The following is a 27,665-nucleotide window of genomic DNA, read 5'->3' on the forward strand; positions in this document are numbered from 1 at the left end:
ACAATGGGCTGCACATGATTGGCTAATTCCGGGATTCTTCTGTAAGCCAATCAGGTTGCGGATTCACTTCCACCTGGAGCTGGATTGGGTGGCTCCTGCGGACCAATTATATTGCTGCATTGTTCTAGGACCAATCAGACTGCTGCATTCTGAATCCTATTGTTCTAGGACCAATCAGACTGCTGCATTCTGAATCCCATTGTTCTAGGACCAATCAGACTGCTGCATTTTGGATCCTATTCAACTCAGTACATAACAGCCGGTCTGTAAGTCTTAATATCCTGTGGTAGTGCCCAATTGGCCCTTTCACATCACCTGACTTTCCAGGTCCGGGGTAGCAGAGTTTCCTATGGCACATCACTCTGGCTAGATCATGGGTAGGGAAACTAAGGCCTGGGGGCCGGATCCAGCCCAATTGCCTTCTAAATCCGGCCCGCGGAATCAGCGGAATCAGCGTGTTTTTACATGAGCATTTTATTTAAAATGCATCTCTGAGTTATTTGTGGGGCATAGGAATTTGTTCATTCCCCCCTCCCCAAAATATAGTCTGGGCCGCCACAAGGTCTGAGGGACAGTGGACTGGCCCCCTGCTGAAAAAGTTTGCTGACCCCCTGGGCTGGCCTACCATTACTGCCCCTCCACCCAGGAACACAGGGAACCGAATCAGACCATTGGGTCTCACAGCTCACTATAGTCTGCACTGATTCGAAGTGGCACTCTAGGATTTCAGGCAGAGAGGTACCCCATACCAGCCCTACCTGGAGATACCAGGAACCGAACCCGGGACCTTCTGCATGCAAAGCAGGTGGTTGCCGCATTTGTGGGACAGAGACTCCTGATTCGCATGCCCCCTGGCACAAGCTTCACCGTATAGTGGTAACTCAGGTTACATACGCTTCAGGTTACAGACTCCGCTAACCCAGAAATAGTGCTTCAGGTTAAGAACTTTGCTTCAGGATGAGAATAGAAATTGTGCTCCGGCGGCGCGGCAACAGCAGGAGGCCCCCATTAGCTAAAGTGGTGCTTCAGCTTAAGAACAGTTTCAGGTTAATTCTGGAATGAATTAAGTACTTAACCCGAGGTACCACTGTATTACTTAACTGAAAGGCTGGAGCATTATATCATGGTCCCTGCACTACAGTGGTACCTCGGGTTAAGTACTTAATTCGTTCTGGAGGTCCGTTCTTAACCTGAAACTGTTCTTAACCTGAAGCACCACTTTAGCTAATGGGGCCTCCTGCTGCTGCCATGCCGCCAGAGCACAATTTCTGTTCTCATCCTGAAGCAAAGTTCTGAGGTACTATTTCTGGGTTAGCGGAGTCTGTAACCTGAAGTGTTTGTAACTCAAGGTACCACTGTATGGGAAACACCGTCCCTCTGAAAACCAGTTGCTAGGAATTGCAAATGGGGAGACGATTGTTGCAGTCATGATCTCCTTGCAGGCTTCCCAGAGAGCGCCCCATTTCCCTAATAAGTCCCCGGCGGCTGCTCTCGTTGGCAAGGTGAGGTCTTTTCGTTCCGTGATGCTATTGTGACCTTTCTCATATTTTTAACATGACAACAACGAGATCCAAAATCGCTCCGAGTGAGTTTTGGCAGAAGCCGAGCACAGATGTGCAGTGTGCGTCTCGATGCCAAAAAAAGAGGGAGCTTTCATTGTTTCTTTAAAAATTTATGAGTCTTTCTCTGTCTCTTTCTCTCTCTCTCCCTCCCCTGCTTTCTTTCCTCCTTTCCTCTCAAAAAGTTGTTGGAGCCGTTCATCAGCCCAAACGACTCGCTCTCATCAAGCTGTCAGTCCCTGGATAGATCTGGAGACAGGTAAGCTAGATATGGTCATCTTTACGGCTAGTGGACCAAGATACCTGAAGGGGCTGCCTGTGTCCATACCTGCCCACATGGTCCTTGAGGTCATGGTCTGGATGATGTCCGGCAGGTGGCAAGATGGGAGGAGAGCCTAGAAGGATCTCACCATCACTGGAGGCCTTCAAGGAGAAGCTGGAGAGGACCATCTGTTGGGGAAGACCGTCTGCCTCAAGTTTTCCTGCACGCTTAGCAAAGAACTGGATACTCTAGAAGGCCCAGTTCATCTCCACAAGCACTCAAGACGGGTCTCTGGTAGTTTCTCTAGTGATGAAGAACATGAGCTGAGAGGTCTCCACCTCAGATGTCACCTTAGCTGTGAACAAATTGGGTGGCCTACGGTCCTCACTGACTGTTACAGGAGACGTATGGCTACAAGTGACCCTCATCTCCCCCCTAGGTCTCCCTGGCAACGTCCAGTAAAAGAAACATGTGCTGGGACGTCATCACATTTGTTCTCTCCCTGCATTACACTTAATTGGCTTTTGCTCTCGGGGTGTGAGAAAGCGCTAAAGGCCAGGACGCCCCGTTTAAGTATTTACTTCATTAGTTGCTACCAGGGAGGTGCGGGAGAAGTATGGTTGCCTCCTCTAAGGGCTAGTCAGCGGAGACTGCCGTGTGAAGGGCAAAATGGTATCGTTGGCCTGCCTTGCAAGTCTGTCGTGCGTGAATTGGTTCAAACGCTTTCCAAATTTGGGGTCCCCAAAGTCACACCTGTGAGACTCACAAGGCCCTCAAACACCTGCCCTGCTCCTGTCAAGGCCTCCTCCTCCTTCCAGATGTTTTTGTTTCTTTGGGGCTTCTTGTATAGTTGGGGGTTGCCTGTTGGGTGATGCTGTTACCTCCTTTTTAGTCTGGTTTTTTTTTATTTTTATTTTTATTTTTATTTTTATTATTATTATTATTACTTATTTATTCAACTTATACACCACCCTATACCCAGAGGCCTCAGGGCAGTTTACAATAAGACCACAACATACAAAATCAAACCAAAAGCAGTAACCCAATAACCCAAAAAATAAAGCCACATTCTAAAAGGGTGTTGGATGTCAATAAGATCAGCCAAAGGCCTGGTTAAAAAGGAACGTGTTTGCCCGGCGCCTAAAGGTGTACAGTCATACCTCAGTTTACAGACGCTTCAGGTTGCGTTTTTTCGGGTTATACCGGAACAGGTTACTTCCGGGTTTTGGCGGCCGCGCATGCATAGAAGCACTAAATCGTGCTTCGCGCATAAGCGCCAAATCGCAACCCGCGCATGCGCAGACGCACTGCTGTGGGTTGCGAACGTGCATCCCGTATGGATCACGTTCGCAACCCGAGCATCCACTGTATAATGAAGGCACCAGGTAAACTTCCCTGGGGGGAGCATTCCATAGATGGGGAGCCACTGCAAAGAAGGCCCTGTTGCCACCCTCTGGACCTCTCAAGGAGGAGGCACATGAAAAAAGACCTCAGAAGATGATCTCAGGGTCCGGGTAGGTTCATATGGGAAGAGGCGGTCCTTGAGGTATTGCGGTCCTGTTTGAAGTGTGCATGGCAATGTTTGGTGAGCATCACCAGCTTTCCTTCTCTGAAATGGGTACATATATATTTTTTGAAGTAACCACAACAGTGTCACACATTTCCAGATGTGCCCTGGGCCCTAAAAATGTTGGAGACCCCTGCTCTCAGGCAGTGTTTTTCCAGATGTTATTGACTACAGCTCCCATTGTCCCCAGCCAGTGTGACCAATGGTCAGGGATGATGTGAGTTATATAGTCCAAAACATTTGGAAGCCATGAGGTTTGGGTTGCGATAAAAGCGCAATATAAATGCAAAGCTTTACTATTGTTTTGGTGAGAGTTGTATTAGAATAAGTGATGCTGAAAACCAGGGCTATGTCACTGGGTCTAACACACCTCTTTCTCTTCATGCAGCCCCCCCTTTAGCCAAGCACCTATTTCAAGAAGGGACAAAGACAGCCTTGATTGCCTAGGTAAGTTCCTCTGAGCCAGCATTGTATACTGTCGCCAAGAGAGGTCTCTAGGGATGTACAGAAGCAGCAATTTCCACCCCAACCTACATTGGTTGCAATCAGCGCTGTTTCTGTTCCATTGCAGTTTGGCTTCTGCCCAAACTATGTCACTTATCTCGCTAGCTGCTGCGGCCAAAACGAATGCAAATGAATCACGTAATTAACTCCATTGCATTTCGGTGGAAGGGAAACATCAGGACAATTCAGAAAACGTTATAATTTCTTTGGGAGTTGTTATTTTGTTGTTTTTGTTTTAACTATTTTTATTTTTGCTTGTATTTTTGTCTTGCAAACCACCCTGAGATCTTGTGACGAAGGGTGGCAAATAAATCTCCTTGTTAAAATGCAACATTCATGGACCAAAAAAAAAAAAAGCGACAGCGAGTGCTGCTTATGTTTGCTTGTGTTCCTGACCTCAGGCAAACATGCAAATTGTGGAAATTTCTTCTCCTGTTTCCATTTCCAACATCCCTGGAGATACCCTGAGAATCTCATGAGACTGCTGAAGGCTAGACTGTGAGAAGTCCTAGAGTGAAATGATGCCATTCCATGTTTTTCCTTGGAAAGTCTCATCTCTTATATCCCTACCTGATCCTTGAAGTCTTGCGTGCTCAGCTCATATCCGCCGGTTCCGTTTTGTTGGCACAGTTTTGCGGAACCCGCTCCCTGCTGAACTTTAGGCCCATACTGAAGAATCATTTCTGATTCTGGAGTTAGGTTTGATCTCTGTTGTATTTGTTCATCTTGCGTGGCGAGTTCCCATCCCCATCAGCGGAAATAAGGGCACATGACACAATTATTACGGTTAATGGGCTAAATAAGGCCACAACTTTATTGGTTACAGGTGATGAGCGGTATTGGCTTAGGCATTGGATCTAACCGACTACAGTGGTGCCCCGCAAGACAAACGCCTCGCAAGACGGAAAACCCGCTAGACGAAAGGGTTTTCCGTTTTGGAGACGCTTCGCAAAACAAATTTCTTTATGGGCTTGCTTCGCAAGACGAAAATGTCTTGCGAGTTCCTGCGGGGTTTTTTCCCTCCCCCCCTTTTCCTAAGCCGCTAAGCCGCTTATCAGCTGATCCGCTGATAAGCCGCTTAACAGCTGATCGCTAAAAGCCGCTAAATCGCTGTAGCGCTAATCCGCTAAGCTGTCAATGGGCTTGCTTCGCAAGACGAAAAAAACGCTATACGAAGAGAATCGCGGAACGGATTAATTTCGTCTTGCGAGGCACCACTGTATATCTGACTCCAGCCCATCCGCTTGAAGTCCGGGAAGGGTTAACCACCAGTAGGGGGAGTCCTGCTGATGCACATCAACTAGGAACTCCCCCGGGGTCACCACCAGGGGGCGTGCCTTAGGCCCTAACCTTTGGACAGGGCCACGCCCCCCAGAATCCTTTATCGGACTACCTTTCAATAAGTGGGGCAGGTGATGGCGTTACCTCCCCATTTCCATCTACAGAGCAATACCAATGCCTAACCGCTAATACCCAGAAAGTTGTGACGATTTGCTACGAGGTAGGTGAAAACCAAGTGGCTGGTGCCAATTTGCCAAGTGGAAAAATTCCTACCAGGCCCCTCAATGACGACCAGCCAAGGTCCATAGCAAGGTTAAAGAATGAAAACCTTATAGGGTGGGAGGGTGGGAAAAGCAGGAACAGCTGACAGGCGGCAAAGAGGGAGATCACTGGCTGTGTCCTACCTTAAATAGTGCAGGCCATGCCCCCAAAGCCAGCCAATTAGCTGGCCAGGAGGTGACACGGCCGGGAATCCCCCCCCCCAATCGCACGGGGCTAGGTTCCAGCCGCGCGCGTGGTGGGGCTGTGAAGCCCGCAACTCCATCTCCTCTAAAGGGCGGAAGTGGCTTTACTGTGGTCCGCTTATAGGTGACTTCAATTCAGCAGTATGCAAAGTGCCCATGTAGATAAGATAACAAAATTACCTGAGGACTAGAACCCTGAGAAGCCAGAGGGATGGAGCTGTGGCAAAAACTGGGCAGTTGCACTGCTGGGCAAGCATACCCACACAACAGGCGTTTTGGAAGACGGAGAACATCAAAATCGCACACGTTCACTCGCAGAGCTCTGGTTTGAGAAGCCTTCACTTGAGCGCATATGTGCAGCTGGTGAAATCACGGAAAATTTCATCATTGCTGCGTCGTAGTGACCTCTGCTATTAAAAAATGAATGCGTGGCAGGGGGCCCAGAGGATGAAAAGACAATGTTTGGCTCGTGGAGGTGCCGCTGGGCTGAGGCATGGAAGTCGAGCGTCAAATAAGGCCAAGGGATCCTGTGAAGTTTTAATATGCCCCCTGAGTCGCAAGGCTCAAATTTCCCTTTAAAAGGCCGTTCGTCAGAGCCTCGAAGATGTGGCGGGCTCTGTAGGCCCCCTCCCTGGCTTGCTGTTCACGCTGATGGTGCGACCATCGCTACATGCTCTGCTCCTTGAAAGGGGTGGGAGGAAAGCCCCCTTGGCTCTAAAGCAGGGTGTCCCAAACCTGGGTCTCCAGCTGTTTCTGGACTACAATTCCCATCATCCCTGACCACTGATTTTGCAAGCTCAGGATGATGGGAGTTGTAGTCCCCAAACAGCTGGACCTCCAAGTTTGGGAAACCCGACTCTAAAGGGGTAACCGTCGAGTAGTGGCTTTGCGAGGTCGGTGAGTGGAGGATTTTTGACTGAGTTAAAAGTGCGGCAATGGAAAATTGGGCAGCGGAAGACGGCGAACCCAGAAATAAGCTTTTTGCAACAGTATACCTTTTAGATTTGCCGCCTGGTTAATGCTGTGCCAGCAGATAGCCCTCGAGTTGCATCCGTTTTGGTGATCTGTGGTGTGTGTGTGTGTGCATATATATGCAAAATTATTATTTTTCAGCAAGCACACACACATTCCTTGCTTTCATTTGAACCATCCGTCATGTCTCAGAGAGGCAGCTGGCTACCATTGCAGCATTCTTGCACCAATTAAATGTGGTGGAATTTGAGTTTAGGGTGAAGCCACACTTCCTCCAGTTTTTTCCACAGATATATTTTCCTCGAGGGGCCCACGTGTAATTTCTTAGCCCTTTCCCCTCTTGACACAAGCAGCTTGGAGGAGCAGCAGGAGCATCAACAAAATCTGCAAAAAGAATCCGGAGACCCTGTCTGCACCTTATGTTTAAATCACTATGATACCACTATAACGGGCGTGGTTTCCCCCAAAGCATCCTGGGAGGTGTGGCTTGTTATGGGTGCCAAGAGAGAAAAAATCTAGTAACCTTACGCTAAGAGATCCCTGTTCCCCTCACAGAGCTACAATTCCCAGACTTCCCTAGGAAGAGGGATCAACAACTCTAGGAATTGTAGCTGTGTGAGGCACCCTCTCAGCACCCTTAACAAACTACACTTCCCAGAATCCTTTGGGGAAAAACCGTAGTTGCTTAAAGTAGTATTCTTTAAATGCAAGGTACAGCTGTGGCCATAGTTTGTTGTTCTGCTCTTAGTTCAACCCAAAACATGATCCAATATCTCAACGTGACCGTGTACAATCTTAACGTAAGTGCTGCCATCTTGGATTTTATTATGCAAGAGTGTTATGGGCAAAGCAGGGGGAGAGGAACTAGGTGTAAGTGTCATTTCTGTACTTTTGCCAGATTTCGACATCCCGTTTTGCGAGAGATTCGGCAAGGGAGGGACTTTTCCAAGGCAGTATCACCTGTCCCAGAGCCGCAAGGACTACAATGATGGTAAGGCTGTTTAAATCGGTGGGTTTTCGAGGGGAAGGGTGCAGAAAGCAACTCAATGGGTGCTTTGGGCAGAAACTGGGAAGCGGAATTGGGCTTGTTGCAGCTGCGTTGAGCACACTGGCTCTCGAGCTCCAGAGAGGGGTGCCGTTCGGGGTGGGGCCCCTATAAGGTGGGCACCAAATAATAGCTTTCTTTCCCCTACTCAATTTGAGTAGACCAAATGTCTCCAGGTGGTAGACCTGCCTGATCCACACTAGGAAAGGCCTGTAGCTGAGTGCATGAGGACATCCTTCCATACAATCAGTGATTTTTTTCTGTAGGGTCGCAGGGATACACATACCCCTAAACATTCTGTGAATCTTTGAACTTTTGTCCATTTACTGTACTTATTTTCCCTGATTTGAACTATGAAATGGTGATTTTTCTTGACTCAAAATGAGAGAGTACCCATAAACATTTTTTAAGAACAAACGCACTGCATATAACACCATATAAGACCACATAACCCCGGTCCTGAAAGACCTGCATTGGCTCCCAGTACGTTTCCGAACACAATTCAAAGTGTTGGTGCTGACCTTTAAAGCCCTAAACAGCCTCAGCCCAGTAGACCTGAAGGAGTGTCTCCACCCCCACCGTTCAGCCCAGACACTGAGGTCCAGCTCTGACTGCCTTTTGGCCGTTCCCTCCCTGCGAGAAGTGAGGTTACAGGGAACCAGGCAGAGGGCCTTCTCGGTAGTGGCACCTGCCCTGTGGAACGCTTCCCACCAGATGTCAAGGAAATAAACAACTACCTGACATTTCTAAAAAGACACCCGAAGGCAGCCTTCTTTAGGGAAGTTTTTAATGTTTGATGTTTTATTTTGTTCTTCATATTCTTAATATTCTGTTGGGAGCCTCCCAGAGTGGGTATAGTAAAGGTAAAGGAACCCCTGACCATTAGGTCCAGTCGTAGCTGACTCTGGGGTTGCGGCGCTCATCTCGCTTTACTGACTGAGGGAGCCAGCATACAGCTTCCGGATCATGTGGCCAGCATGACTAAGCTGCTTCTGGCGAACCAGAGCAGCGCATGGAAACGCCCTTTACCTTCCCGCCGGAGTGGTACCTATTTATCTACTTGCACTTTGACATGCTTTTGAACTGCTAGGTTTGCAGGAGCTGGGACTGAGCAATGGGAGCTCACCCTGTCATGGGGATTCGAACCGCCGACCTTCTGATCAGCAAGTCTGAGGCTCTGTGGTTTAACCCAGAGCGCTACCCAATCATCATCATCCTCTGCATGCAAATGGGCCCAGGTGTCGGTTCCTAGCATTTCGAAAAGTCGCCCTCTCTGGAGAGATGCTGCCAGTCAGTGTAGACAATATTCAGACTAGATGGGCTGGTGGTCTGACTCGGTGTAAGGCAGTTTCCTCACTGATGCAGAGCTCGGCATGCATTCGCCGTGCACTGTACCCACTTGCAGCTTCACTTAAGCCAAAAGGCAGTCAGAGCCAATGTGGTGTAGTGGTTAAGAGCAGTGGACTTGTAATGTGGTGAACCGGGTTCGCTTCCCCGCTCCTCCACATGCAGCTGCTGGGTGACCTTGGGCCAGTCACACTTCTCTGAAGTCTCTCAGCCCCATTCACCTCACAGGGTGTTTGTTGTGGGGGAGGAAGGGAAAGGAGAATGCTAGCCGCTTTGAGACTCCTTCGGGTAGTGATAAAGCGGGATATCGAATCCAAACTCTTTTTCTTCTTCCTGCCCCGAAAGGCCGGAGAACCTTCCCCAGGAGTTACGCGCCACCAGAGAACCTCTTCCAGATCATGCCATCAAGCAGGACGAAAAGCTTCAACGGAGACAACAAGCTTGTCACCTTGCGGTACGAGGAACGCGGGGGAAACAAGTGGTGGCACAACTGCGACAAGATATTCCAAGGTTTCGGCTCCTCTCCAGCCAAGACGAGGAACAGTAAGTGGGCCCCCCAGCGAAGGGGCTGTTGGGGGGGGGAGGCTAGGAAGGGCCTTCCCTACTCCAGGGTTTCCCAAACTTCAGTCTCCAGCTGTTGCTGGACTACAACTCCCATCATCCCTAGCTAGCAGGAGCAGCGGTCAGGGATGATGGGAATTGTAGTCCAAAACAACAAGAACTGGAAAGCCAACTTTGCGAAACCTTGCCTTGCTCTGTGCCTCATCGGCAAAACTGAATGCCGACTTGAATAACCAATGCTCGGACTGCGGAGGAATCAGGGCGTAGCTTGCAGGATGCCTGGTTATTTATTTATTATTATTTGTTCCTTGAATTTGCACGCTGCAAATTTTCCAGCGAAACGAAAAAGCCAATCAATGTTCTGTTTCAGTAACGATGAGACACTCAACCATTTCGAAGCGTAGCATGGGAACCCAGCGAATGACTCTCATTTTTGATTACGTGGCCTGCTAGAACATTTTAAAGTCCCTGTCAAGCAAACTGCCAATCATTTGAACCTATCAGTTCATAACAAACAGGATAAACATTCCGATGCAATTGCGTAATGTAATGAACATTCTAAGGCAATCACATTTAAAGGCTGTTCAGATTGTGAAGATCTTTCATGCCTGTTGAGGTGGGCGAACGTGATCTGTAGGGGGGTCTGCATTTTGCCAAATTCACAGAAACTTAGTGCTCCCACAGAGATGTTAACATAGAGCAGAACTGCATTTTGCCAGCAAAGAGGGTTTTGTTTTGTCTTGTTCTTAAATTCAAAAAGCAAAGTGAGCTGGCCTTGAAGGGATTGCTTCACTGCAAAGGAAAGGAACCTGGTGCCTTCCAGATGTTGTTGAACTGCAACTCCCATCATCCCTCAGGATTTGTCCCAGTGGCTGGGGCTGATGGGAGTCGGAGTCCCAACAATATCTGGAGGGCCATGGGTTTCCAACCCCTGCGTTGTGAGTTTGCTGTAAACCTTCCATTGGTAGTACTTGGCTAGAGGGATCTACCAGTTGTCACAGGGAACAAAAAAGGCCCTGCGAACTCCTGGGGCGGCAGAATGCACCCCATCTATAAAGGTAAAGGGACCCCTGACCATTTGGTCCAGTCGTGGCCGACTCTGGAGTTGCGGCGCTCATCTCACTTTATTGGCCGAGGGAGCCGGTGTACTGCTTCCGGGTCATGTGGCCAGCATGACTAAGCCGCTTATGGCGAACCAGAGCAGCGCACAGAAACACCGTTTATCTTCCCGCCGGAGCGGTACCTATTTATCTACTTGCACTTTGACGTGCTTTCAGACTACTAGGTTGGCAGGAGCAGGGACTGAGCAACGGGAGCTCACCCCATCGCGGGGATTCGAGCTGCCGACTTTCTGATCAGCAAGTCCTAGGCTCTGTGGTTTAACCCACAGCGCCACCCGCGTCCCTACCCCATCTATGGTGAACCATTAAAGGACTCCAGAACCCTTTAGGTCTGGCTGTTTTTGGAAGGGAAGGTTTTTTGCAGTAACAGGAGCGTTGTCAAGCTCCAGGCAGGCCACAGCTGTGTTTGGCTTGGAGAGTCCCCAGTTGCACAGTGTATGAAATATCAGGCTTGGAATCGTAATTGCAGCTTCGCAGACCCCCTGGAGTCAGAAAGGCTACAGCGATGCCACCCTGCCAATTTTTTTGACAATTCAGGAACTGGTTTTTTTTCCCTGAATCAGAACTGGGGGCTTGCTTCCCTCTTGCGCCCAGAAAGAGGCAGGTTTCTTCGAAATGAAAACTGGTGTTCTGAAGGTGCCATCATATTACGTGCAAGTGGAAAAAATGCAGACGTTGCAACTCTTTGACATGGTGAAGGCTGCGCTGGTGTGGAGACCAAGGATGTCTCAAGCCTTTCTCCCCACCCCACCCTGACATTGGTTTCTGCCTCCCTTGTAGCGCTGCAGGCCCCAGTGAACTGGAGACTTGGGAAGCTGCTGGGCCGAGGTGCCTTCGGGGAGGTCTACCTTTGCTACGACGTTGACACTGGCCGGGAGCTCTCTGTAAAGCAGGTGCCCTTTGACCCTGACAGCCAAGAGACAAGCAAAGTGAGTATGTGGACCAGATAAGACGCAGTGTGAACTCTCCCCCCCCTTCCCAAATTAACGTATGTGGGTGTGGGTGTTTGTTCGTCTGTGGGGCAGGATGGTCTGAAGGGGGCAATAAGCGGTCATAAGCAATTGAGAAGGACCTGGGATATCAGCAAGGAAGCGCAGAGAGATTGCGCACCCTGGTTCTTTGTGCTTGCTTTTGCAGAGAAAAGTCGAGGAGGATAGATGTGTCCATGGCTGTTAGACATGGCAGCTTAACAGAGGGGAAGTTAATTGTTTTATAGTGCATTGTGCACTCTCATTTTGTATTTTTCCCCTGTGAAGCACCCTCGGATCTTTGGATGAAGGGCCATTTATGCAAACCTCACTACAGCGCTATCTTGGTTCTCAAACTTAATCCGTTCCGGGAGTCCGTTCAACTCCCGAAACTGTTCGAAAACCAAGGTGCGGCTTCTGATTGTCTGCAGGAGCTTCCTGCACTCAACCGGAAGCAGCGTCGGATGTTTGGTTCCGAAAAACACCCCCAACTGGAAAGCTTACTTCTGGGTTTGTGGCGTTCGGGAGCCGATTTATTTGGGAGCCAAGTCTTTCGAGTACCAAGGTACCACTGTACAGGCAGGGAATGTTTTAGGTGCGTCCAATATGTGTGTAACTGTGTGCATCACGCCGGCCCTGGAAGTGACCTGAAAATGTCATGAAAAGGGGCGGATAGGGTGGCCTTGCAAGGGCCCCACCGACATTGGTCTGGAATGTAATTCCCATGCAAATTGGCCATTGCCAATAATAATAATAATAATAATAATAATAATAATAATACAGCCTTACCTTGGGTTACAGATGCTTCAGGCTGTTCATTTTCGGGTTACAGACACGCCGAAACCAGGAAGTACAGGAACGGGTTACTTCCGGGTTTCGGTGCTCGCGCATGCGCAGAACCACTAAATCGTGCTTTGCACATAGAATCATAGAATCATAGAGTTGGAAGAGACCACAAGGGCCATCGAGTCCAACCCCCTGCCAAGCAGGAAACACCATCAGAGCATTCCTGACATATGGTTGTCAAGCCTCTGCTTAAAGACCTCCAAAGAAGGAGACTCCACCACACTCCTTGGCAGCAAATTCCACTGTCGAACAGCTCTTACTGTCAGGAAGTTCTTCCTAATGTTTAGGTGGAATCTTCTTTCTTGTAGTTTGGATCCCTTGCTCCGTGTCCGCTTCTCTGGAGCAGCAGAAAACAACCTTTCTCCCTCCTCTATGTGACATCCTTTTATATATTTGAACATGGCTATCATATCACCCCTGAACCTCCTCTTCTCCAGGCTAAACATGCCCAGCTCCCTTAGCCGTTCCTCATAAGGCATCGTTTCCAGGCCTTTGACCATTTTGGTTGCCCTCCTCTGGACACGTTCCAGTTTGTCAGTGTCCTTCTTGAACTGTGGTGTCCAGAACTGGACACAGTACTCCAGGTGAGGTGTACATGCGCAGAAGACCAAATTGCAACTCACATGTGAGCAGATGCAGCGCTGCAGGATGCAGAAGCTGTGGGTTGCGAACGTGCCTCCCGCATGGATCACGTTCACAATCCGAGCGTCCACTGTAATAATAATAATAATAATAATAATAATAATAATAATAATAATAATACAATGGTACCCCAGGTTATATATGCTTCAGATTACATACGCTTCAGGTTACAGACTCCACTAACCCAGAAATAGTGCTTCAGGTTAAGAACTTTGCTTCAGGGTGAGAACAGAAATCGCGCAGCGGCAGCAGGAGGCCCCATTAGCTAAAGTGGTGCTTCAGGTTAAGAACAGTTTCAGGTTAAGTACGGACCTCCGGAACGAATTAAGTGCTTAGCCTGGGGTACCACTGTAATAATAATATTAACACCTTTGAAGCGACGGACCTCTCAACACCATGTGTTGGGGACAAACATGTTCTGCATGTGAGCTTCCCAGAGATACCTGGCTGCCCAGTGGTGGAACCTTCTGAAGCAAGGTGGACCTTCTGAGTTTTCTGATCTTCAGGATGCTCTTATTATTTTCTCCCCTATCTGTTGGGGCTTCATTTTGGGAGAAGGAAGCGATTGTGTGAATCCAGTTAGCACGGAGAAACCGTCTTCTATTTTTGGAAGCCCACACCGGTTCCTTGCCGTGCTGCTTGACGTTTCAGGGACCGAAGGACTTGCACGAACACCATCCGTGCCCTGCACCCCAGAACAACTAGCTATGTCCACAGTCCCTTCCTTTTCCACCTGCAACTGCTTCTGTCTTTCTGCAGGAGGTGAATGCCTTGGAATGCGAGATCCAGCTGCTCAAAACCCTCCGCCACGAGCGGATCGTCCAGTATTACGGTTGCTTGCGGGATGCTGAGGAAAGAAAGCTGTCCATCTTCGTGGAATACATGCCAGGGGTAAGTCAGCCTGCATGGGCGTTTTTGTAAAGGTTGTGGACTTCTTAATAAACCCAGAGCTCCCAAACTCCAAATTGTTGTCGACCTTCAGTGTCCCAGGAGCAGACTTTGGTCATATGGCTCCCTGAGCGAGGACAAAAATCTGGTGCCTCTCTTTTTTTTAAAAAAAGATATTTATTGAAGTTTCAAAAGTTATACAAAAAAAACCCCAGTAATAAATACAAAACAGAAACACAAAAAATAACAAACACAAAAAACAAAATTCAAAACTAAAAACCATTTAAAAACAAGTAATATTTCAATCCCTTATTTTCTTATAATTTACTTCCCCGACCTCCTCATACCTCCCCTTTCTGTATTCCAATTTCTAATTATTAATTCAACAAATCCTCTCCCTTAATTTTCGTTTAATTTTTAACCTTTCTTTTCTTTTTACTTAATCATTACAGCTGAAAACCACTTAATTTCTAAACCAACATCATTCTAACATTCATTAATTTTGCAATATTTCCCAAGATAGTCCTTAAATTTCTTCCAATCTTCTTCCGCCGTCTCTCTTCCCTGGTCTCGGATTCTGCCGCAAAATCTGGTGCCTCTCCCCCATAGCTGTCAACGTTTCCCCTTTTTTAAAAGGGAAATTCCCTTATTCTGAATAGGATTCCTCACAAGAAAAGGGAAAAAGTTGACAGCTATACTCTCCCCTCTAAATACTGCTTATTTCCACAATAATTCCTTTTGGCACAGTTGCTTTCGTTATGGGTCTGCCCAACAGGCTCACTGAAACGTCACATTATTACAAAAAACAGATGTTGTTGTTATTTTGTGCCTCCTCAACTCGAAAAGGGAAAGGAAATTTCTGCACTGCCCTAAAACCGGCACTCTCTGTCTTCCTTCGCCAGCAAACCTTTTCTTGCAGCCCACATGGACTGTGCCCCTGCTTTCCTGAAATAATTTTGAACGTACTCCTCTTTGGAGAAATGTCACATAGAGATCAGAGCCTGACAGCTGATATAAACTGCGAAAAGATATAAAATTTTATACAGGCTGAGGTGGTTCGGTAGCCACTGATTGGCCAGTGTTCGTGATGTCATGGCCCCTTCCCTTCCTCAGTGCTTTCTCAAAGCAATTTTGCATCTATTTTGAAATGTTTTCAATATGCTTTCGGGGAAAAAGAAAACACAGTTTGCACACCTATGTGTGTTAAAATGTCAGTATGCTTCATTTACGGTGGGAGGAATGCAGCTAGTATTTGGAATCTTCAGTATTGTCCTGTGGTTTAAGGTAACTTTAAGACAATTTCCACATTAAAAAACAACAACCATTTTTAATTGAGTACTGTATGTTCCCTTCCCCTTGGCATTTAAACTCTCTTTAGCAGAGGAAACTGCAGCAAAATATCCCCCTTTTCAGCAGGTGCAAGAAGGATCCTTCAGTCCTGTCAGCTAATAGTTCACTTCTCCATTTCATAAATGCCTGGCAGATAGCTCAGTTAGCTAGAGCGTGAGCTAATAACTCCAAGGTTACCGGTTCGATCTCTGTATGGGACAGCTTGCATTTGACCCTCGGGGTCCCTACGATTCTATGATTCGAAATGTTGCTACTTATTTGATATGTAGCTTGCTTTTTGACCAACCTCACCAAAATGGCTCGAGCCGTTAATAAAACGATACGGTTCCATTATCCAGAGTAGCCAACGGAGCCTTGTTTGTCCCCCTACCTTCTTTAGGGTTCCATCAAAGACCAGCTGAAAGCATACGGAGCCCTGACCGAGAATGTGACCCGGAAGTACACGCGGCAGATCCTGCAAGGGGTTTTCTACCTGCACAGCAACATGATTGTACACAGAGATATCAAAGGTAGGTGGCTATCCCAGGGGGAATGTTCCGCTCGCTTAGGTGAGCTCGTTGACTGTAAGCGACAAAGAAGTCCAATCCATTCAGCGCAGGCACATTTTGCATAAACCCCAAGGGCGCATTACAGGCATAGGCAAACTAGGCCCTCCAGATGTTTTGGGACTACGACTCCCATCATCCCTGACCACTGTTAGCTAGGGATGATGGGAGTTGTAGTCCCAAAACATCTGGAGGGCTGAGTTTGCCTATGCCTGGCCTATTGCAACCCGCAAGCATGCTCTCAGTGGGGAAAAGCAACACGTAATACTATTGACCATGAGCCCTGAACCACCTCCACCCAGCTGAGTTAAGCTGATGTTAAGAAATGCCAGCAAACATTCTGATTGTTGAAGGTGGTGGGGAAAGACTCAGCCATGTAACGTTGCAAAAACACTGGTTCCGGCGCAAAGAAAGTTAAATATTTGTTCAGAACCCATGCATAAAGTTCGCTGTTGTCCTTCCTCCCCCAGTTTTAGTTGTACCTGTGAGTTTTCCACTTTGTTTTTTTAGTAGGCCGGAATTCACCTTGGGTCACTTCGGGCAAGATAAAGAAACCAACAAATTTAATTAACAACAACCACAATTTGTTGTTGTTTAGTCGTTTAGTCGTGTCTGACTCTTCGTGACTCCATGGAGCAGAGCATGCCAGGCACTCCTGTCTTCCACTGCCTCCCGCAGTTTGGTCAAACTCATGCTGGTAGCTTCGAGAACACTGTCCAACCATCTTGTCTTCTGTTGTCCCCTTCTCCTTGTGCCCTCCATCTTTCCCAACATTGGGGTCTTTTCCAGGGAGTCTTCTCTTCTCATGAGGTGGCCAAAGTATTGGAGCCTCAGCTTCACGATCTGTCCTTCTAGTGAGCACTCAGGGCTGATTTCCTTCAGAATGGATAGGTTTCATCTTCTTGCAGTCCATGGGACTCTCAAGAGTCTCCTCCAGCACCATAATTCAAAAGCATCAATTCTTTGGCAATCAGCCTTCTTTATGGTCCAGCTCTCACTTCCATACATCACTACTGGGAAAACCATAGCTTTGACTATACGGGCCTTTGTTGGCAAGGTGATGTCTCTGCTTTTTAAGATGGAACAATAATGAAACCTAATATTTAAACAAGATATTCAACATTTTGTACAGTGCAAGACTGCTAGACCATTGATCCATCTAGCCCAAAGGATCCCCACTAGCTAAGTCCTGCAGACCCCTGGTTTTTCAGAAGCCAAGACACGGATCCCCTGCTTTTGAAAACATTGCTATCTCTGTGGTAGCTTTCGCTATGTGAATGGTGCCACCGTATCCTCCAACATGCTCTGCCATTAAGCTTCCATTTCAGAAATGGGCTGTTTTCTTACTTTCTTTAGGTGCCAACATATTGAGAGATTCTGCCGGGAACGTGAAACTCGGAGACTTTGGTGCCAGCAAACGCATTCAGACCATCTGTATGTCTGGAACAGGGATGAAGTCCGTGACGGGGACGCCATACTGGATGAGCCCCGAGGTGATCAGCGGGGAAGGATATGGAAGGAAAGCTGACGTGTGGTAAGATCTCAGTTAATCCCAGAAATGTGTTTCGGTTGTTGAGGTGGAAGGGTAGCGATAGCAGAGTTATTGCTGGAATCTCCTAGTGTATATAATTGTGAATGCCTTTTTATTTAGAGAATGGCGTCCTGCTTTTCAGGCAGATCTCACAAAGTGGTTTGAATAAGATTGTTACAACAATAAGCGCTGGATTTTAAAGAAAAGTTAGAAATGAACGGAAAATAAATGAGATTTGCACGTATTGGTAACAGTCTTCAGCTTGCATGTGGTAGAAGATTTTCCAGTCTTCTCAACTTCCACCTTCCTTTTGGGCAATGGATAAAACAGGCCGAATCACTTTCTATCAGCCAGGTTTTCCTCAGAGAGTTGTTGTGAGGAAAAATCAGATAGGACCACCTAAGGCATTTTGTATATTGATATAAATGCTATAAAAACCATAATATGTGTGATTGATTGAGTTTTGAAATACCATATTTTTTGCTCTACGAGGCTCACTTTTTCCCTCCTAAAAAGTAAGGGGAAATGTGTGTGTGTCTTATGGAGTGAATGCAGACTGCGCAGCTATCCCAGAAGCCAGAACAGCAAGAGTGATTGCTGCTTTCAGTGCGCAGCGATCCCTCTTGCTGTTCTGGCTTCTGAGATTCAGAATATTTTTTTCTTGTTTTCCTCCTCCAAAAACTAGGTGCGTCTTATGGTCTGGTGCGTCTTATAGAGTGAAAAATACGGTGTGTGTGTGTGTGTGTGTGTGTGTGTGTGTATATATATATATATGCAGGTTTTGGTGTCCTCGGGTGTCTTCCCGTGTAAAAGTTGGGGTGTCTAGGCGACGTTTCGACGAGGTCTCACTCGTCATCTTCGACGAGTGAGACCTCGTCGAAACGTCGCCTAGACACCCCAACTTTTACACGGGAAGACACCCGAGGACACCAAAACCTGCATTCCTGTACCCGTGAAAATCTACGAAAGCATATATATATATATATATATATATATATATATATATATATATATATATATACACATGTTTGTGTTTACTGCCCAGGGCTCCTTTGGATGCAAGGTTGGATTGAAATGTAATATTCAATGAATTGTGAGGGTAAGAGAGCCTTTCTTCTTTCCTAATTCCTTCCTTCCCCTTGGCGTTGTCTTGCAGGAGTGTGGGCTGCACCGTGGTGGAAATGCTGACTGAGAAGCCACCCTGGGCAGAATTTGAAGCCATGGCCGCCATTTTCAAGATCGCAACACAGCCCACAAAGCCCCAGCTTCCAGATGGCGTCTCGGACTACTGCCGCAGCTTCCTCAAGTTGATCTTCGTGGAAGAGAAGCGAAGGCCCACCGCAGAAGACCTCCTGAGGCACCCGTTCGTGAGCTTTAGCCTCTAGCAGACCTTCCCGTTATCGGGAGGGACGGGGAAAGGACCAAAGATTCACACCATCGCGGAGGACTGAGCAACAGGACCAAAACCGCAAACTTCCAGATCCAGCCTCAATTTCCTGTTTGGGTTACTGCCATATCTGCTGCACTGCTGACAATCACGCCTTGTTGGCCAGGCGGCGTCCATCTTGCCAAGTCTCCAAAGCGTACTTGCAGCCATCTTGGCTTTGTGGGGGCTGATGGGTGACTGAGATGGAGGGATTGGGAGGAACTGAGGTGATGTTGGCAAGGAAGGACATCTTGCCTTATGAACGCCGTTCAATTACCTGCTTGCGTGACGTGTCCGTTAGGGTCTCACGGACTTGATCAGCCGCGAAAGAACAAAAAATGAAAGATTGTTTGGCAGCCTCTTGTTGGGAGACAAGCGCTGAAAGCCGCAGAATGGGCCGGGTGCTCTGTAGAACTAGCTTGTCACCTGGTTGGCAACCCTTAAAAAAAGCAGGCGCGGCGTGAAGCCAGTGGAAATAAATCCCCAACACAAAAGATCAAAGGCACATATCTACTTCTGTTTGAAAAAGGAGAAGCCATTACTAAGTCCTAGAAGCAAAGAGTTATGGTGCAGATAGAACTGTCTTTGGCTGTTGGGAGCAGAAAGCAAAGAGGATACCTTTGTATATTGGATGGCAATTATAATCCAGAGGGCAAACGTATTCGCAGTCCGTCCTAAAGTTATCGAGTCAGGGATATGACTGCAAAAGTGATCATGTCAAACATGAAACTATAGGAATTGTAGAACCTTGTAAGATTCCCGCAAAGCTATCTTTTCCTTGGACCCAAAGGAGAAGCAGTTCTAACCTACCCACCTAGGAGAGAAATAATTGTTTAAAACCCCCAGAGATGTAGACCACAGCAGTCTGTCTCTGCAATATATTCCCTTGCCCAGAGCCCTAAACAGGAGGTTGCTCATGAATCCACAAGCTGTCTCTTGGCTCTGCTTCCTGCAATTGTAAGGGGCCAGTTTACACATTAAAGACCCCCGTCTTGCTTATTTGCAATGGAAGCTCTCAAAAAAAAAAAATTCCTGAGGCGGAAGTAATGTTTCAAAATGATTTACTACTAGAGCTGCAACATATGCAATGCAATCCTAGCCATTAGAGATAAGTCGTCTTAAATTCAATGGGAACCCCTTCCAGGCCACTGTGTGCAGGGTTGCAGCTTTTGTCAGATCAATTGGATTAATCAGTTGTTCATTTTTATTGATTAAAAAGTGCCCACCCGCCCCCATTAATTGCCAGCAGGGTTTTTTTATATATATATAATTTTCTTTTTATGGAAGCGCTTCTGCAAACTACAGCTGTCAAGTGCTGTCTTAAAAGAAACATTCCCTCTTCTAAGTTGATGCCTGTTGTGGCACATTTATACATATTCTGAAACCAAAGAAAGTGCTATCTATCTCGTTTCTTCGGAATGATTATTTGGATGACATTTTTTAATGTGGGTTTAGTTGGTTAATCAACTAAACCCCTATGAAGAATTGAACTAAGATTAATTCAGGTGACATCCCTACTTTTCACCAAAGGCATTGCTAAGGGGAATATGCAGTCATACCTCGGGCTGAATGCGCTTCGGGTTGAGTTCGTTCGAGTTGCGCTCCGCGGCAACCCGGAAGTAACGGAGCGCGTTACTTCCGGGTTTCGCCACTTGCGCATGCACAGACACTCGAAATGACGTCATGCGCAGAAGCGGCGAAAAGCGACGTGCGCAGACGTGCCGTCGCTAGTTACGTTTGCTTCTAGATGCGAACGGGGCTCCGGAAGGGATCCCGTTCGTATCCAGAGGTACCACTGTACATGCTAAGGAGCATTAAAATGGTAGGGACCTTGATAAGGAAAAGCTGTTCAGCAGCCTGCAAGTGGATGTTATCATATTCAATTGTGGTTGCAAGGGGATGTCCCGCCAGCCAGTCACAGAAAATTGTATCTGGTCATCTCCTTCCTGAGTTGATCAACGTTGCTCAATGCCGGTTTAGCAATCCTTTGGAAACATGGCAAATAACAGCAGATCCCATGGCTATATTTTTTTTTAGTATCTCCTCACCCCACAAAAAGAAAACAAACAAAACAGATTGTGTTCCAAAGTGTGATCTATATTGTGTGGCCTAAGTCAGTTGTGCATTTTAAGCAAATGTGTGTTCTTTGCATATGCTTCGTTTACATGATGTCTTCTGCTGCCCACAGTAGAAATACGAGGAGTTCTGCACGTGACGCTGGAGCCCTGCTCCTCCCCATCTCCACATTCTGGCTGTGCCTTTGAGCACCTAAAATTTCACTAGGCAAAGGCACACGTTTTCTGGATCACCTCTACAGCCATAAAAACTAAAACAAGCAGAGATTGTCTGGATGCCGAATTTTGTGCCAGATATCAGTTGTTTTGGATTACACGGTGTGTTTCAGTATAAGTGGAATTCAGCCAGCTCTGGCTGAGGGCGTGATTGCGTTCCACTCATTTATTTATGTACTACTCCCAAAATCGGTTTCAACTAGGCAGTGGAATTACAGTAAGCTGGTAAAATAGACAAGTCCATGAAAAGAACGGTCTTTTCTTGATTTGAGAAGGTTCACTCAGACTCTGCATGTATGTCAGTTCTCATTGGAATTTCTGTTTTCATTTTTTAAGGGACGTGATTCCCCTGTTGCTATTTTTTCTTCTTCATATATTAACACTTGCCCTGAAGAATTTGATTGCTGGTTCTAACCCCCTGCCATCTGGATTTCATTCTCGCTCCGCAGGGAGCGCTGGGGGAAATGTTAATACTGTACTGAAGGATGAAAATGTCAAAAGGCAGAGAGGTTTTGCCTGGGCAGGGCTGTAATGTGACCTACTTTCCAAAAGATCTGTTCACAAGTTTCACGAGATGGTGTCTAAGGCCTTATTCGCACACCCAGGAAAATCAGAGGTTGGTATCTCGGGACTGATACCATGAGGAACTGACCCGTCTACACCAGCATCAAATGCTAGGCTCTGTCAGTCATACCAACTCTTATTTTGAGTCATTCATTGGATACTGAGTGCTGTGTCACACTGTGAACTCCAGCCACCAAAAAAAACAACCCTGTTCCTGTGTATGAGATTGCTTATCCGAGGATGAAGAAGGGCAGAGAACCCAAACGTGGCTCATTTTACCACAAGTTTCTCAGCCTTGTTTCTTGCCTTCAGTTCGCCCTCTGAAAAGTGTGAGCAGATCCAAGGGTTAAAATGTATTGAAGGAGTGCTGAGCCAGAATATCGGATGCTCTGAATCAGAGAATGGGAACCCATGACTCTCCACTTGCGCTTGGACTCCCCATCTCCCTACGTGAACCTGGTCAAAGATGATGGGATTCGGAGTCCAACAGTATCCGGAGGGCCACATGTTCTCCATCTCTGATTCTGACAGAGCCATTTGCTCACCAGGCAGTTTTATCTTGCTCCACATTTGCTGAATCTACCGTATTTTTCGCTTTTTAAGACGCACCAGACCACAAGACGCACCTAGTTTTTGGAGGAGGAAAACAAGAAAAAAAATATTCTGAATCTCAGAAGCCAGAACAGCAAGAGGGATCGCTGCGCAGTGAAATCAGCAATCCCTCTTGCTGTTCTGGCTTCTGGGATAGCTGCGCAGCCTGCATTCGCTCCATAAGACGCACACACATTTCCCCTTACTTTTTAGGAGGGAAAAAGTGAGTCTTATAGAGCAAAAAATACGGTAATTCTTTTCTTTATGGTCTTCACTGGGCTGACCTGGATTTCATGACACATGATTTTACCCCAGTTGGCGCATTGATCACCCCTGCTTATTTTGGCGGTTCTTGCCACAGCATGCACAGACTTTGTCACCAATATACTGATGTCACCCTTTCCCCTTCCATGTTTATATGTACAGAGTTGTGAGGTCCTTCCTCCTCAGGTACCTTCGCTTCCTCATCATCAAAAACTCTTGCAGCGATTCAGGTTCACAAGGGAGAATAAGACAGAAGTTTGAGGCAGGGGAGGTGGGAAGCAAATTGTTCGATTCGTTCAAAAGGCGCATAGCCTATCAGGAGGTAAGTTCCAGGTGTAAGGTGGGGTGGCTGCTTTTGAAAGCACTTCAATCTCATCCCAAAGACTATATCATCATGTAGATAGATTGTGGTGTTGTTGTTTGTTGTCTGTCCTTGCACAGGAAAAAATGGGTTAGGAGTGAAACTGTATATCTAACTTTACAGATCCAGCCCTTAAGCAGATCTCTGAAGCTGGTGTGAAACTGGATTAACAGTTGCACCTTCCTGCCAAGAAGTTGGGGAAGTGGCGGTTTTGCATATCTGGGAAACCTAAAATTACAGATCCTGAATTGTCCACCCAACTACAGTTCCTAGGCTACTGCCGCCAGGGCACGGGGGGGACGGGACGGACCCATATTGAAAGTTGTTTAAAATCACAATGCAGACATGCTCACAGATCTAACAGCTAGAAGGGACCAAAGAGCCATTTAGTGTCTTGCTGCACCCAAAAGGAAAAGCCACCAGACTTTCTACTACAGGCCACACTCAGGATCGTTCTTGGTGCATTATTATTGTGCTGCCCAGCTACTGCTGAAGCCGTGACTCTCTTACTTTGCAAAATGAGTGCTCTCACTCCCTCTCACCCCCCCTCCCCAAAATAGATAGTAAGAGACAAGTTCTGGGGTTCTTTTTTATCTTGTTGTCCACATGGTGCATAGGGAAACCAATAGCTTTGGGTACAAAGCTTTGCATTCTGAGGCTAGAATACAGGGCTGGTGTACCTTTTTGTGAGCCTGAGGGCCACATTCCCTCCTGGGAAACCTTCCAAGGGCCACATAGCAACGGCGACTGGGGCCACAGGCAAAAGTGAGCAGAGCATAAATTTTATTTTGTACGTTATATATTAGGTTAGTTTCTCTATACAACACACACACCCTCCCTCTCTACTATCCAGACAAGCAAGAGGCATAACGGAGAGTTCCGAGGGCCAGACCTGAGTAGCCCAGGGGCCGCATTTGGCCTGATATTCCCCACCCTGGCTGCCACATAACCCGGAGCAAGATGGCCTCCTCTGAGACACCTGTAAATAATTGTACTGGGTGAAATCCAACTTAACTTGTGATTGCTTAGTTCCATTGACTTCAGTGGGTCTGCAGTATGACTAACACGGAATCTTACCCATTATTTTGCGGGGAGCGGGGGAATATTAAAGCCTGCTAGGAATGAGGTTTAATTAAAAGGGAAAACAATGCATTCAGTTCTGAAGCTTGAAATGCGAACGAATGCCTTTCAGAACAGGACTGCTCGTGCAGTTTAATGTAATATATGGATATGCAATATAGGGATATGCACTCATTTCTAGAAACAAGTGTTCTCAAACTTCAGCGTTGAAAACTGGACGAGTGAGACAGTTATGAGGTTAATTTTTGGACTCAAGTTGAGGAAAAAATGAAGTATCCATCCATTTCCATTTGTTTGCGTCTGAGCTAAGGGGAGGAAGAGGCTTTTAAAGGCTCTCAAGCACTTGAAGAGAAATTAGCTTGCAGAATGCCAATATCCCCTTTGCGCTGTTCATGCACTCAACAGGTGGATCCCAGATCAAAAGATCCCATCGCATCCAGATCCGTTTGCACATAAGAAGGGTCACATTGTCCCACAAAGCAATGGGGGGCATTACACACTGCCAAACCATAGCGTGAACGAGGCATGGGCTGCGTGCTGAATCCTGGCTGTAAAACTGCCCACTTTGCAAACCTTCATCATAGTATAAATACCACTGTTAAAGCGCTTTATCCTCGAGATATGTTCATACTCTACATGGTATGGATGGTTTTAAATATTGTAAATTATTAGTTCTAGAAGGATTTGTTGATAGGAAGAAAAAAGAGATACTGCTGTTTTGGCATGTGGGGCACATTGTTGAATGTACTTTGTTAAATGCTGTAAATGCTGTTATCTTCTCTCCCTCTCCAAATGCATGAAATAAAATATTTTTAAATTTTGTGGTAACAGGAGGGCAGATTTCTGATTTTTTTAAAAAAAGGGGAGGGAATAAGAAACACACTGATTGCAGTCTGGTGAAATGCTTCATTCCGGAAAAGTGTCTGATTATATCTTTTCACCCACCCTTTGGAAAAATCAGAGCTTAATTTTTATTTATTTAGTAAGGAACATAAAGCTACCCCTTTATACCAGCAGGGACGCAGGTGGCGCTGTGGGTTAAAGCCTCAGCGCCCAGGACTTGCCGATCGAAAGGTCGCCGGTTCGAATCCCTGCGGCGGGGTGCGCTCCCGCTGCTCGGTCCCAGCGCCTGCCAACCTAGCAGTTCGAAAGCACCTCCGGGTGCAAGTAGATAAATAGGGACCGCTTACTGGCGGGAAGGTAAACGGTGTTTCCGTGTGCGGCTCTGGCTCGCCAGAGCAGCGATGTCACGCTGGCCACGTGACCCGGAAGTGTCTCCGGACAGCGCTGGCCCCTGGCCTCTTAAGTGAGATGGGCACACAACCCCAGAGTCTGTCAAGACTGGCCCGTACGGGCAGGGGTACCTTTACCTTTACCTTATACCAGCAAAGGCTGTAGGTGTTTGTGTTTCAAGTCTGCCAGTTGACATTCTTGGATGATACACTGACTGTCAGATCAGTAGCTTCTGGTCTTTTTTGTGTGTGGTCATGATAGTTCGTGAGAACTTCTTTCAGCAAGAATGAAGAAGAGTTTCATGGTCCCTTAAATAATATTTTTTTAAAAAAACAACCCTAAAGATTCTGTGGCACCTTAAGCAAACACTATCAAATATATTACGGCACAAGCATAATGTGTTTGATGAAGCTGACTGTAGCCTATTCATCTAGTCCAACCTCTTGAAGTGCAGGAATCTCAACAAAATCACACTAAATGTGTTAGCTGTTAAGGTACCACAATTGTTAAGTTGTGGGTTAAAAGGATCTAGGAGTCTTGGTTGACAACAAACTTGACATGAGCCAACAGTGTGACGCGGCAGCTAAAAAAGCCAATGCAATTCTGGGCTGCATCAATAGGAGTATAGCATCTAGATCAAGGGAAGTAAACATTAGGAAGAACTTCCTGACAGTAAGAGCTGTTTGACAGTGGAATTTGCTGCCAAGGAGTGTGGTGGAGTCTCCTTCTTTGGAGGTCTTTAAGCAGAGGCTTGACAACCATATGTCAGGAGTGCTCTGATGATGTTTCCTGCTTGGCAGGGGGTTGGACTCGATGGCCCTTGGGGTCTCTTCCAACTCTATGATTCTATATCAGACGACACAACGATTCTTCAAACAGCTCTTGTTTATTCACAGGCCAGGACAGAACTGAACCGAAGGGCTCAGTTAGCCTGCTTATATAGAGCTCCAGTACAACGTAACTGTTGCAACTTTCTAAAACTATCCAATCACTGAATGTCACTTTTGATCCTTCATTTGCATAACTATCTACAGAATCCCCCTGCTGGCCCAGGGTGAGAACTTCAGTACATAACAGCAATAGTCTCTGTTGCTTTTGCTGCAGCAGACTAACACAGCTGCCCTTCTGGAAGTTTTCTGTGGTAAGTATAAGCCTTTGTAGACTGGAGTTCAATTTGTCAAGATGCATGGCAGATCATCCACAAGTCCACAGAGGTCTACACACAATATACGTTCTGGATGCAAGCAGTGGGATGTTGAAAACCGTGGAACGCAAAGGGTTATGGTAGGTCAGAGGTTTTCTACACAGAACCAAATGGACCCTGAGTATCATCCAGTCCAAACCCCTGCAATGCAGGATATACTCAGCTAAAGCATCCAATGACAGATGGCTACTCAATATCTGCTTAAAAACCTCCAAGGAAGGAGAGTCCATCACCTCTTGTGGGAGTCTGTTCCACTGTCAAACAGCTCTTACTGTCACAAAGCTTTTCCAAATGTTTAGTCGGAATCTCCTTCCTTGCAACTTGAAGCCATTGGTTCAAGTCCTACCCTCCAGAGCAAGAGAAAATAATCTTGTTCCCTCTCCCATGTGATATTTGAAGATGGCTCTCATATTTTATCCCCTTTTCCAGGCTAAACATCCTTCGATCTTCCCTTGTAAGGCTTAGTTTCCACACGCCTGATCATCTTGCTCATCTGCACATATTCCAGCTTGTCAACATCCTCCTCCTCAAACGGTGGCGCCTAGAATTGTACACAGTATTCCAGGTGTGGTCTAGCAAGCAGTGGCATAGCGTGGGTTGTCAGCACCCGGGGCAAGGCAAGTAATTTGCGCCCCCTAACCCATGGATTTTAGCACTTGAGTGAGAGCACCCCCCCAGATGTTGCGCCCGGTGCGGCCGGCCCCCCCTGCACCCCCCACGCTACGCCACTGTAAGCAAGGCAGAATAGAGGGGGACTATGACTTCCCTTGATGTGGACACCATTACCATTAGCTTTTTTTGCTGCTGCATCACACTGTTGATTTATGTTAAGCTTGTGGTCCACTAAGACTCCTAGATCCTTTTCACATGTACTGCTAGTAAGCCAGGTGTTCCCCATCCTATATTTGTGCATCTGCTTCTCCCTGACCCTTGCATCCGCCCCTACTGAAACTCATTTTGGGTAACTTCAGCCCAGTCCGCCAATCTGTCAAGCTCCCGATTCTGCCTTCAGCGACGTATATTGAGAGAATGGTTCAGGTCCCCGCGCGACTCTTGACGTTTTCCTACTTCTATAGCGCTGCTCTCGCGCTGCCTGTGGCAAGATGGCGCCCAGAGCCGGCGGGTGATTGGGAAGCCGCGAGGCTCCTCCCGGCATGCAATACGTGCGCAAAGGGAGCGTGGCATCTCTGCCTCTCTC

General features: G+C 47.0%; 1 protein-coding gene across 1 annotated transcript in view; it reads left to right on the top strand.

The window, feature by feature from the left end:
- LOC309353170 (mitogen-activated protein kinase kinase kinase 3-like) overlaps window positions 1–24,858 on the top strand; it is a 114,474-nt gene extending 89,616 nt beyond the window's left edge. The window contains exons 9-17 of the mRNA XM_081882410.1: window positions 1,745–1,818; window positions 3,777–3,835; window positions 7,508–7,600; window positions 9,347–9,544; window positions 11,464–11,612; window positions 13,899–14,030; window positions 15,757–15,886; window positions 17,279–17,456; window positions 18,610–24,858. Of these exons, the coding sequence (XP_081738536.1) occupies window positions 1,745–1,818; window positions 3,777–3,835; window positions 7,508–7,600; window positions 9,347–9,544; window positions 11,464–11,612; window positions 13,899–14,030; window positions 15,757–15,886; window positions 17,279–17,456; window positions 18,610–18,838 (1,242 nt within the window). The 3' untranslated portion in view covers window positions 18,839–24,858. The remainder of the gene's footprint in view (window positions 1–1,744; window positions 1,819–3,776; window positions 3,836–7,507; window positions 7,601–9,346; window positions 9,545–11,463; window positions 11,613–13,898; window positions 14,031–15,756; window positions 15,887–17,278; window positions 17,457–18,609) is intronic.
- The last annotated feature ends 2,807 nt before the right edge of the window (window positions 24,859–27,665 follow it).

The sequence above is a fragment of the Podarcis melisellensis genome (genome assembly GCF_964234715.1).
Source record: "Podarcis melisellensis genome assembly, chromosome: 12".
NCBI lineage: Eukaryota > Metazoa > Chordata > Lepidosauria > Squamata > Lacertidae > Podarcis > Podarcis melisellensis.